Below are 12,854 nucleotides of genomic sequence, written 5' to 3'. Positions count from 1 at the left end.
TTCCGTTCTCACAGCCAACCAGTTGAGGCTGCGATGTCCATGGGGTGGTGAATCTGCTCCAGATTTCAGTTAGAACCAGTCAGAACTCCTTTAGAGTTCTGACTGAAACCCAGAGCAGATGCACCACTCCACAGACATCACAGCCACCAGCCTCAACTGCAGCCAGCACTTTCTTAAGACCTCTTTTGCACACAGGGGAATCCCCTTCTCAGTTGGGAGTGGGAGCAGCGTGCAGTGGAATCCCCATTGTTATTTCCAATCTGTGATCGGAGATAACAACGGGCATTCCTCTTTCCACCTCCTCCCCAAGCACCATATTCCTAATATATGATAAATGGTACTCAGAATATTACCAAAGAGGCCTATGGTATTATTCATTATCCTTACTGCAGAAGCTAATTCAAAACCTGTCTTCACACAAACAGTTATTTTATAACCACTGCGTTGATTTTTCGAAAGGGGAAAAGGATGGATTATACCTTGGAGGACACACAGCGCAAGGAGAAACTTCTCAAGACCGTTTACACCCTCCAAGTTAAATCAGATGCCATGTTTCAGAAAGCCAGCCCTCTCCTGAGCAACAACCCTGGCATGGGCATGGTGACGGAGCATCAGGTCCACCAACTGGCGGAGAAAGCCAAGATCATCTGCCATGACTTGGACGATATCAAAAACCTCCTGTACTACCGGCAAGATGACCTGGTTCAGAGGATCGCAAACCCCAACGGCAGCCATTATGGCGGTGTTTGTGGACTTCACTGCTCCCTAGATGGGGTTATCTACATGACTAGTGAAAACGCACCCAGGGTCCACATCTTCAACCACTCAGGCCAAATGTTTCAGTCCTTGCCATGCATGGAATGGAAGAAGAAGGAGACATTTTTGCCAGAGGATGTGACCATCACCAGGGCAGGGATGGTGGCTGTTACAGACATGCTGAACGGAACTGTCCGTATCTTCAACAACCACTCCAAGTTCTCCAAGGGCGAATGGCTAAGAATTGGGACATTTTCTTCTCCCAGGGGAATTGCGGTGGATGTGTCTGGAAAGATACTGGTGGCGGACTACACGGAGGGAAAAGTTCATAGCTTTGCCCTAGACCGTGCTTTCAAGATGCAGAGTACCCACTCCATCTCCAACCTATGGGGGCCACGCTATGTGTGCTTGGGCCCCCAAGGTGGTTTTGTGGTGAGTGAAGAATGTGGTGACGTCAAGCTCTTCAGTAGCAGCCACAAACTGGCCTCTTCCATCAGCAGCAAATACGGCCACCATTTTGGCAATCCCTCTGGCGTCTGTGCTGATAGAGAAGGCAACATCATTGTAGCGGATGAACAACAGCAGAAAGTTCACTTGTTTCCCCCAAGTGGGTCTCCTGTCTGCCTGGTGTCTAAAGGCCTGCAGAGGCCTGCAGGGATAGCTTGTTCCACCCAGGGGTTGCTGTTAGTTGCCGACAACGGGGATAATTGCATCAAAGTCTTCAGGTACCGTGTGAGACCCCATTATGATTCTGAGATTCTTTCTACATCCGGACAGTTCAAATCTCACTCCTAGAGGGAGGCAGAGTAAGATTCTCTGTTGTCCCATGTCACCTTCATACATATTCTGTGTCCATTTCTTTGTCACACTACCTCACCCAATGACATATCCAGCTGCTCAGTAAGTGAATATCTAAAATCCACAGTTGGGCATCCCTTTATTAGGCCAGTGTGGTGTAGTGGCTAGAGGGTTGGACTGGGAGTCAGGAGATCCGGGTTCTAGTCCCCACTTGACCATGGAGCTCACTGGGTGACTTTGGGCCAGTCGCAGACTCTCAGCCCAACCTACATCACCGGGTTGTTGTTGTGAGGATAAAATGGAGAGGAGGAGGATTGTGTATGCCACCTTGGGTTCCTTAGGAGGACAAAAGGTGGGATAGAAATGAAATGAATAAATAAATAAATAAATTAGTCCCAACCAAAATTCCACAAAAAAGTGCAAGCTTTCGAGTTCTCCAGAACTCTTCATCAGGCTAGGGTGGTACAAAAAGCAGGGGATGGGGGAGGAAATAGCAAAGTCGACTGATCTTTTGTAGCATATAACCTGATGAAGAGTCTGGAGAACTTGAAAGCTTGCATATTTTTGCAGAATTTTGGTTGGTCCTAAGAAAGATGTTGTCCAACTGTTGATTCTGGATGTTTTTTTTCCTCATAGACCAGCATGACTGTTTTTGTTTTTGTTTTTTGTACCTGAATATGTCTACTTTAACGATATTGAAAATTAGAGTCAATGTACATACAAGTATCTAATCACAATCAAATCTTAGGCAATAGCATTATGTTCAAAAGGTCAAAGTAATAAAAGACCGCAACAAACCCCACTGTTAATTTTATTTTTATTTATAACATTTCTGTACCTCTGTTCTATAAAATGCTTATGGTGGTATATGAACAACAAAAAAATACTCCCATTTCTGTGGCTCACATCATTTCGTGCTCAGGGTGTAACTGAAAGCACCCTCAGATGAACTGCAGTTTGAATGTATGTCACATGTTCTGCTATATAAAGTGAGAAGAGATTTGGGGTTTAATTTTTGAGCAAAAATATATTCTGGCTGCATTTCATATCTTCAACTGTGATTAACCTCATTTGCAATTAAAAAACCTAAGGGGAATATATTGATCAACGAGACTGTGACCAAGCAAGGGAATGAACCGCGCCTTGTGGATTTCCCATGGGCAGCTGGTCGGCCACTGTGTGAACAGAATGCTGGGCTAGAATGGAGCTTGGTCTGATCCAGCATCAGGGCTCTTCTTAATATTGTTGTTGTTTATTCGGTCAGTCACTTCTGACTCTTCGTGACTTCACGGACCAGCCCACACCAGAGCTTCCTGTCGGCCATCGCCACCCCCAGCTCCCCCAAGGTCGAGTCCGTCACCTCCAGAATATCATCCATCCATCTTGCCCTTGGTCGGCCCCTCTTCCTTTTGCCTTCCACTTTCCCTAGCATCAGCATCTTCTCCAGGGTATCCTGTCTTCTCATGATGTGGCCAAAGTACTTCAGTTTTGCCTTTAATATCATTCCCTCAAGTGAGTAGTCTGGCTTTATTTCCTGGAATATGGACTGGTTTGATCTTCTTGCAGTCCAAGGCACTCTGAATTTTCTTCCAGCACCACAGTTCAAAAGCATCTATCTTCCTTCGCTCAGCCTTCCTTATGGTCCAGCTCTCGCAGCCATAGGTTACTACGGGGAATACCATTGCTTTAACTATGTGGACCTTTGTTGTCAGTGTGATGTCTCTGCTCTTAACTATTTTATCAAGATTTGTCATTCCTGTCCTCCCAAGAAGTAAATGTCTTCTGTTTTCCTGGCTGCAGTCAGCGTCTGCAGTAATCTTTGCGCCTAGAAAGACAAAGTCTGTCACTGCCTCCACGTTTTCTCCCTCTGTTTGCCAGTTATCAATCAAGCTGATTGCCATAATCTTGGTTTTTTTGAGGTTTAACTGCAACCCAGCTTTTGCACTTTCTTCTTTCACCTTCGTCATAAGGTTCCTCAGTTCCTCCTTCTTAATATATAAACTGATAATTCCTTAATCAGAGATTACCTTGGAGCTCATCTAGTTTAGCCTTTCCCAACCTGGTGTCTTCCAGATGTGTTGGATGTCAACTCCCACGGCAATGGCCATGCTGACTGGGAGTTCAAGTCCAACACATCTGGAAGACACCAGTTTGAGCACCTGCTCAATGCAGGATCTACAATGAAGGATGCACCTTCAGGCTCCCTGGCAGATGGCCATCCAATCTCTGCTTAAATATTTCCAGTGAACGACAGCCCACCACTTTCCTGAGGCAGTCTGTTCCAGTGTTGAACTGCTATTACCATTAGGATGTTTCTTTTCTGTAAATGATCCATTTATGTATCGCTTCATCACAGTTTCAATTATTGGTGGTCTCAGACTTGGTGTTGAGGACCCCTAGGATGATGGTCCTGGGGGATCTCAACTTCCATGCCGAGGCCGCTGTATCCGAGGCAGCTCAGGACTTCATGGCCACCATGACAGCCATGGGGCTGTCCCAACATGTCATCGGCCCAATGCATATAAAAGGACACACGCTTGATCTGGTTTTCTTGACTGGGCAGGAGGATGGTGATCTGAAAGTGGAGGAATTAACATCTGTCCCTTTGTCATGGTCAGATCACTTCCTGCTGAGGTTTAGATTCCTGGCAGCCTTCCCCCTCTGCAAGGGTGGGGGACCTATTAAAATGGTCCGCCCCCGGAGATTAATGGATTCCGATGGATTCCAGAGGGCTCTGGGGGATTTTCCTGCTGGTATGGCTGGTGCTCCTGTCGAAGCCCAGGTCACTCTGTGGAATGCAGAGATGACTCGGGCGGTTGACACGATTGCGCCCAAGCGCCCTCTCCCTCTGAGCAGAGCCCGGCCAGCTCCTTGGTATACACCTGAGCTGAGGGCAATGAAGCAAGAGGGGAGATGGCTAGAACGCAGGTGGAGGAAAACTCATGCTGAGTCTGACCAAACACAGGTAAGAGCCCACTATCAAGCCTACTCTGTGGCGGTGAGAGTGGAAAAGAGACAGTTCTTTCACCAGCATTGCATCTTCTCAGTGTTGTCCAGCGGAGATTTTCCAAGTGATTTGCAGCCTGTTACATTCTGGGCCAGGGAGAGAGATGGTGGCTTAGTGGTTAAGATGCTGAACTGCAGACTGGAAGGTCGGCAGGTCAGCAGTTCGAGACCCGAGTGCTGCGTGACGGAGTGAGCTCCCGTCTTCAGTCCCAGCTCCTGCCAACCTAGCAGTTTGAAAGCAAGAAATTGCAAGTAGATAAATAGGTACCGCCTCGGCAGGAAAGGTAACAGCATTCCGTGCACCTCGGTGTTCAGTCATGCCGGCCACGTGACCACGGAAGTGTCTTCAGACAGTGCTGGCTCTTCGGCTTAGAAACGGGGATGAGCACCGCACCCTAGAGTCGGACACGACTGGTTGGGGACACCTTTACCTTTACCTTTTTACATTCTGGGCCAGGGAGAGAGATGGTGGAACCCTTGGTAGCATGCTGTGATGAGTTTGCATGGCACTTTGAAGATAAAGTCGCTCAGATTCATCATGAATTCGACACCACCATTAATGCAGTTCCATTGGTAGAGGCGTTCAGAGCACCGTCTGGTCCAGTTTTATTGGATGAGTTTCAGTTACTGAGGCCTGAGGATGCGGACAAGGTGCTTGGCCAAGTCCGATCCACCACTTGTGTGCTTGACCCTTGCCCTTCATGGCTTATTAAATCAAACAAGGAGGGGATGTCTGGCTGGGTCCAGGAGGTTGTAAATTCCTCCTTGAGAGAGGGAGTGGTGCCTGCCGCTTTAAAAGAGGGGGTAATTAGACCACTCCTGAAAAAGCCTAACCTGGACCCAGAGGATGTTAACAATTATAGGCCAGTGGCCAACATCCCCTTCCTGGGCAAGGTGCTTGAGCGGGTGGTTGTAGGACAGCTCCAGGCACTCTTGAATGAAACGGATTATCTAGATCCATTTCAGTCAGGCTTCAGGCCTGGTTTTGGAATGGAAACTGCCTTGGTCGCCCTGTGGGATGACCTCTGCCGGGAGAGGGACAGGGGGAGTGTGACCCTGTTGATTCTCCTGGACCTCTCAGCAGCTTTCGATACCATCGACCATGGTATCCTTCTGGATAGGTTGTCTGGGTTAGGAGTTGGAGGCACTGCACTACAGTGGTTCCGCTCCTACTTGGATGGCCGATTCCAGAAGGTGGTGCTGGGGGATTATTGCTCTGTGCCATGGCAATTGTGCCATGGGGTTCCACAGGGCTCTATTTTATCCCCCATGCTGTTTAACATCTACATGAAACCGCTGGGGGAGGTTATCCGGAGGTGTGGGCTGAGGTGCCATCAATATGCGGATGACACCCAGCTCTACCTCTCTTTCTCATCAAAACCAGGTGAGGCAGTGGCCTGAATCAGTGCCTGGGCACGGTAATGGACTGGATGAGGGCCAATAAACTAAAACTCAATCCAGACAAGACGGAGGTACTGTTAGTGGGTGGTTCATCTGCCTGGCTAGGTGATAGTCAACCTGTTCTGGAAGGGGCTGCACTCCCCCTAAAGGATCAGGTTCGTAGTTTGGGGGTGCCCTTGGATCCAGAACTGTCACTTGAGGCACAGGTGAACTCAGTGGCATGGAGCACTTTTTATCAGCTTAGGCTGGTATACCAACTACGCCCTTATCTGGACAGAGATAGCCTAGCTACAGTTATCCATGCTCTGATAACTTCTCGTCTGGATTACTGCAATGCATTATACGTGGGGCTGCCTTTGAAAACAGTCCGGAAACTTCAGCTGGTCCAAAATAGGGCAGCAAGATTGTTAACAGGGACTGGCCTGCGAGCTCATATTACGCCAATACTTTTCCAGCTGCACCGGCCCGATTCAAAGTGCTGGTGTTAACATTCAAAGCCCTTAACGGCTTGAGACCAGGTTACCTGAAGGATCGCCTCCTCCCATATGTGCCTGCCCAGACCTTAAGATCGTCGTCAGCGGCCCTTCTCTGTGAGCCCCTGCCAAAGGAAGTGAGGCTGGTGGCTACTAGGCGGAGGGCTTTTTCTGCTGTGGCACCCCTGCTCTGGAATGAGCTCCCTAGTGAGGTTCGCCTGGCACCTACATTGTATTCCTTTCGGCACCAGGTGAAGACCTTTTTATTTTCCCAGGCATTTTAGCATTTTAGCTTTCTAAATTTTTAGCTTTGCTGTTTTAAATCTGTATTTTAAACTCCTGCACTGCTGCTAGGTTTTATTGTGGTTGTATTGTTATATTGTGATTTTAATGTTCTATATATTTTAAATTGTTTTATTGTGTGCTGTTTGGTTTTAATTTTTGTGAACCGCCCAGAGAGCTTCGGCTATTGGGCGGTATAGAAATGAAATAAATAAACAAACAAACAAGCAAACAAACAAATATTGGCATCTTCCTTTTCATTTGGGAGACTTGCTAGTGGAGTGAAATGCTTTCCTGGTGTTGCTGACCAAAGAGAATATACATTTTTTCAACATAAATGTATGCAAGTAATATTCTTGTGCTTGAGTGAGTAATTGACAAAGTCGTATACGATCCTCTCTCCAATGGTGTGAATTTAAGAACATAAGAAGAGCCTTCTGGATGAGGCCAGTGGCCTTTCTAGTCCAGCGTTCTGTTCACACAGTAACCAACCAGATGCCTTTGGGAAGCCCACAAGCAGGACATGAGTGGAACAGCACCCTCCTGCTCGTGTCCTGCAGCAACTGGTATACAGAGACGTACTGCCTCTGATACTGGAGATAGCCATCATGATTAGTAGCCATTGATAACCTTCTCCTCCTCTAATCTAATGTGTCTAATCCTCTTTTAAAGCCATCCAAGTGGGTGGCCATCACTACATCTTGTGGTCTTGAATGCCATAGTTTAACTATGTGCTGTGTGAACTATGTGCTTCCTTTTATCTATCCTGAATCTCCCGCTGTTCCGCTTCATGGGATGACTCCAGGTTGTAATATTATGGTAGATCCAATTTCTCCATACCATGCTTTATTTATTTATTTATTTATTTATTTCATTTCTATACCACCCAATAGCCGAAGCTCTCTGGGCAGTTCACAAAAACTAAAACCACAAAGTGCAGCATAAAACATTATAAAATATGAAAGTTTAAAACCACAATATAACAGTTTGTTGTTGTTGTTCAGTTGTTCAGTCGTGTCCGACTCTTCGTGACCCCATGGACCATAGCACGCCAGGCCTTCCTGTCCTGCGCTCTCTCCCGGAGTGTGCTCAAGTTCATATTCATTGCATCCGTGATGCTATCTAGCCATCTCATCCTCTGCCGTCCCCTTCTCCTTTTGCCTTCAGTCTTTCCCAGCATCAGGGTCTTTTCCAGGGAGTTTTCTCTTCGCATTAGGTGGCCAAAATATTGGAGCTTCAGCTTCATTATCTGTCCTTCCAATGAGCGGTCAGGGTTGATTTCCTTTAGGATGGACTGATTTGACCTCCTTGCAGTCCAGGGGACTCGTAAGAGTCTTCTCCAGCACCACAGTTCGAAAGCATCAATTCTTCGGCGCTCAGCCTTCCTTATAGTCCAGCTCTCACAGCCATACATTACTACTGGGAAAACCATAGCTTTGATTAGACGGACCTTTGTCGGCAAGGTGATGTCTCTGCTTCTTACTATGCTGTCTAGGTTTGCCATAGCTTTCCTCCCAAGGAGCAATATAACAGTACAACCAGAATAAAACCTACAAGTAATGCAGAGATTTAAAATACAGATTTAAAATACCAAAGCTAAAAGACTAGGAAGCTAAAATGCTAAAATACTGGGAGAATAAAAAGGTCTTCACCTGGCACCGGAAGGAGTCCAACATAGGTACCAGGCAAACCTCTCTAGGGAGCTCAGCCACGGTGCCACAGCAGAAAAAGGCCCTATTCTTGGTAGCCACCCACCTCACTTCCTTTGGCAGGGGCTCATGGAGAAGGACTGCTGAGGATGATCTTAGAGTCCAGGCAGGCACATATGGGAGGAGGCATAATTGTGTAATTTTTATTTTTCTAAGCTAAACAGCCCCAAACGTAACCTTTACTCACATGGGGGTTGCTCCAGACCCTTAAAGCAAGAACCTGAAATTCCCCCTTAATTCAGTTCTTAGTTCTACATCAGTCTATGTGTCCTGTACCTGTTCATCCCAGAAAACCACAGAGACGCATTTTACTTGTGCTTTTGCCCTCGTGGCAAGATTATTTAAAAGTAATGGTAATTGATAGCCCTTCAGTATAGCAAGGATCTAGTATTTAGGAGGCTACATATTGATGTGGGAAAGTTGTATATGGTTTCTTTTCTGCATCCCATAGTCTGATCATTATGTTCAGATGATTCCAGACATAAGTATGGTGATGATAAGATTTTGCTCCAGACAGTTGAGAGGTTGACATAGGGAAGCTGCTTACTTTGGACGTTTACAAATACAATATGCAAGAAGGCACAGAACTGTTCCATAGTGCTATCAGCTTCCAGCAAAAGTGTGTGATGATGCCACAGACCACAGTTCTGGGAACAATGAAGACAGATCAGTTTATACTTGCTTGAAGCTTATCAGGAAGAAAGGATAAGCAGACGTTGTACTGGTGTGAAGGTCTGTGTCCCACCCAAGGGTGTGGTGGGCAACGGCTGAATTTTACATACATGATACATCCTCTAGTTTTAGAGGAAATGCAGATGGTAACTGTTCTGAGCAGTGAAGAGTATTTTGCTGTTTGGAGGGTTGTTCTCCCATGTTCCACCTTCTGGGATACTTAGGCTTGGTCAGGTCAGTATGAAACTAAAGGCCAAATTCATGCCTGATATAAAATCTCCTATTTTTTAACTATATGTGTAGATTGCTAATGTGGCATTGGATTACATGGAACTGTTTGTGTTTTGGCATCAAATGATATCTGTAAGTGGACTTGTGTGTGTGCATTTAATTTATTGGTTTGGGGTTTTTTAAGGAATTGAAAAACAAAGAAAAGACAAGCCAGGCAAAATAGAAAGACACTTACTTTTAAAGACTCATCCATAACAGTAAACTGTGAAGGTGGATGTGTTTTGTGGGATATAAGAAAACATACTTGGAAGTATGTTCCAAATGGCTTTGGCAAGATATGGCTTCAGCTCCCATGGGGGTAGCATCTGTTTGATTCACTACCACACTGCAAACTCCTAGTCCATTTGGGGTGCTTCCAGACAAAGCTTTTATGGCCCCATCGCTCTGCCTCATTCATGGACTTTTGCAGGGGTTTAAGGTGTCATCATCTTCCACTCATAGCCCTCCTGTGTTTTCCCGTCACATTTTCTGTCTTTTTTCTTACCACGGAAAATCCATTAAGTAAAAAAAAGATGGAATAGCTGCAAAACACCTTCTTGCTGTTAACACCAGTACCACTTCGTCTGGAAACACCTTTGAAGCCAGATCCTACGCATGATCAACGAGGCTTATTGTCAAGAAAGTGTGCATAGGAGTACTGCATGAAAAGCACACTCCAGAGAGTGTTAAATATTGTTTAAGCCCCATTTAAATCAGTTGAATTATAGCTGAAGGTCTCACCAGTTCCACGACTGTAAAACAACTGGACTTATTCTTCACATGTTGAGAGGTATATGTAATCTCATGTCTGGAACCTAGTGCACATTATATATCTAGATGACAGTTTTCAGAGGTGGTTGCCATGTTAGTCTGTTGCAGCAAAAACAGCAGTGTCTTGTAGCACCTTTAAAGACTAATATATTTATTATGGAATAAGCTTTCATGGCCTAGAGCCCCCTTCATCAGATGTATTGTTATCCTAAGTTGGCAGGTATATCCGCACACACATTGGTACTGAGCAGTGAAATTTAAAATAGTGAGGTCAAAATGCCATACAATGCAAGAAGTACAAGAACTCTTAAATTCTCAGTTAACACACTTCTGAATGTGCAAAGAGGGCAACTAGGGGGTTATGCCCATTAGCCCCACTTCTGGCCGCTATACGTATTTGCCATTACCTGTGAAAAAGCCCATTGTTGTTTTGCTATTTTACTGTAAGCCGCTCTGAGGCTGCACTCCTATACACACTCGGGGACTCAAGTGGGGCTTACTTCTGAGTAAAACTTGTACAGGGACCCAGCACTTGCTGAAGAGTGACCTAAAAGTTCTTCAAATAAACAAATATAAATAAATAAATGGTACATGAGCTCTCTCCAAAAAAATTACAAGTAAATTAGAAGTATTATTATTACATTTATATCCCACCGTGTTTCCTCTTGCAAGGAACCCAAGGCGGCTTACAGGATCCTCCTTTTCTCCATTTTATCCTTACAACAACCCTGTGAGGTAGGTTATGTGGCAACCTTAGTCTTGGGGGAGGGGGGGAATTCCCTCCTTAACAGCTGAGGATTTCCAAAGGAAAAATAGCTAGCAAAAAAAAAAAGCTGCTGGATGTGAGGAAATAAGCTATTTTCAAATGAGCAGGAGACTCCTTAGGGGTGGGCAAGTTGTAGCCCTCCAGATGTTTTGGCCTGCAACTGCCAGCAGCCCCAGCCAATATGGCCAGTGGCCAGGAATTCTGGGAGTTGTAGTCTCTAAAACATCTGGAGGCACCAGGTTGGGGAAACCTACCCTACTGACTCCCCGGCCGGAAGAGACTCCAGCGGGGAGCCCATCAAACTCCCGCCCTTCCTTAGGCGAGGAACTCCACCTAGCGGAACCCCAACTCAGGAGATCGAGGGGCCTGCCCGGAACACAATTAGGAAAGGACGGCACGGACGGCTCCGAGGAGCGGACCGCGTCTCCTAGCAACCGGCCTGTAGCTCCCGGAAGTGGCTTGAATGTCAAGCGGCGCGGGCTCCTTCCCTCTATCTGTGCAGGCTCAAGGCGCCTGCTGGAAGCAGGAGCGAGAGGAAGTAAGTGTTGAGGGGAAAACGGTGGAGAATTCTGGAGGCTGGGGAGGAAGGGGCTGCCAAGGAGAAAAGAAAGAAAAGCGGGGGGCGTCGTGAATATGGGCGGGGGGGGGGAAGGATTGGGTCTAGGGTTGCCAGCTGTTGAAACTGGCCCCTGTAGTTGGGCCTTTAAGAGCAGCTGGATTTGCAGCAGTTAGCAGGTGCTATCATGTGTATCTCCATGCCCCAAAAGGCTTCGCTTGCTAATTCCTGCAGAGCCAGCTGCTGTTAAAGGCATAGGAGCAGACCAGAATGCCTTCCCCCGGGCCAGTTGGCAACCCTAATTGGGGCACAGAAAGTATGTGTGTGTGGAGGGGGAGCTAGCTGAGTACACTGTGCATATTGATGTGTTTCCCCAGCTTGAGGTGACCAGAGGACAAAGGCTTCTGTATAGGAGTAGAAGTGTAATTGTATAGTAGAAGAGGGAACCTGGGCAGGTGAAGCTTGTCAGGCAGGAATAAGACATATTGATATAGCTATTTATTACATTTATTGCCCAGAAGGATCAAACAGTAGTGTCTATGGCTCTCCCATCCCTTTTATCTTCACAACAAGGTTGTGAGGTAGTCAGGCTGAGAGAGAGAGAGAGAGTGACTGGCTCAGGGTCACCTAGTATCAAGCCAGATTTTATTGTATATGACTTTTTTGCATTACAAAAAGTCACCTTGTGAGTTTTGTGGTTGGGATGTTATTGAAACCTGGGTCACTCCAGTCAAATGCTCAGTCTGGACTGGTCCCAGGGTCTGCTCTGAGGCATAAGATACAACTTTGTTGAAGCTATTTAGGCATGGATCTGGTCAGTGTCTGTATGAGAGACTGCCTGGAAACCATGGGCTCCTCACACCAGGCTTTTATCCTGCAATTGAGGTTGCTCCTTCATGGACGTCTGCAGGCTCTTTACATGATCTTCCTGCACTAAATGCCCTTTGTTCTGTTTTTAAATAGATTGCAGATAATGAGCTATCAAATTACTCTGTTGTGTTGCATTTCAGTTTCCTCTGTGAAAAGAGTTAAAGCAGCAAGAGGCGCGAGATCAATGACAGATAATGGAAGATTCAGATGCGGGGGCGGGGGAAGCACATGTAAAGGGAGTCAGTTGTGATCCTGCATTTAAAACTGAAGCAGAAAGCCCCATTTTAAATGCAGGATTTTAGGCTGGTGTAGAAATGCCCCATGTGCATTCCACCTTAAGTTCCACCTTGGGGATAAAAGGTGAGATATAAATGTATTAAACAGAAATACACCACTCAAACTTTATTATGTGCAGTAATTTCATCTTCAACTACAGAGCAAGATACAAACTGCTGTCTTCCTTTATATCTGGTTGTCCTCCCCTAAGTCTTTTCTCAACTTTGGGATGTCTTCCTCTTTTCCAG

General features: G+C 46.2%; 2 protein-coding genes across 9 annotated transcripts in view; both read left to right on the top strand.

Moving 5' to 3' along the window:
- Positions 1-468: 468 nt before the first annotated feature.
- On the top strand, positions 469-1,660 carry NHLRC4 (NHL repeat containing 4). The gene is given in 2 exon segments (XM_084817877.1): positions 469-1,514; positions 1,516-1,660. Coding segments are annotated over 2 exon segments (1,191 nt in total).
- A 7,568-nt stretch (positions 1,661-9,228) lies between these two features.
- PIGQ (phosphatidylinositol glycan anchor biosynthesis class Q) overlaps positions 9,229-12,854 on the top strand; it is an 81,626-nt gene continuing 78,000 nt past the window's right edge. For 2 of the 8 annotated variants that reach the window (XM_084818752.1, XM_084818751.1), the window contains exons 1-2: positions 9,229-9,331; positions 10,811-11,442. In XM_084818752.1, coding sequence (XP_084674878.1) covers positions 11,004-11,442 — 439 coding nt within the window. In that variant the 5' untranslated portion in view covers positions 9,229-9,331; positions 10,811-11,003. Of the gene's footprint in view, positions 9,332-10,810; positions 11,443-11,477 lie in introns of those variants that run through there. The other 6 variants (XM_084818756.1, XM_084818758.1, XM_084818753.1 and 3 more) reach the window with 5 other exon arrangements.

The sequence above is a fragment of the Heloderma suspectum genome, chromosome 12 (genome assembly GCF_057233095.1).
Source record: "Heloderma suspectum isolate Gila_16-S chromosome 12, 16-S_ref, whole genome shotgun sequence".
NCBI classification, from domain to species: domain Eukaryota; kingdom Metazoa; phylum Chordata; class Lepidosauria; order Squamata; family Helodermatidae; genus Heloderma; species Heloderma suspectum.
The sequence above is the reverse complement of the archived record's forward strand: the minus strand, read 5'-3'. Positions and strand labels throughout refer to the sequence as shown.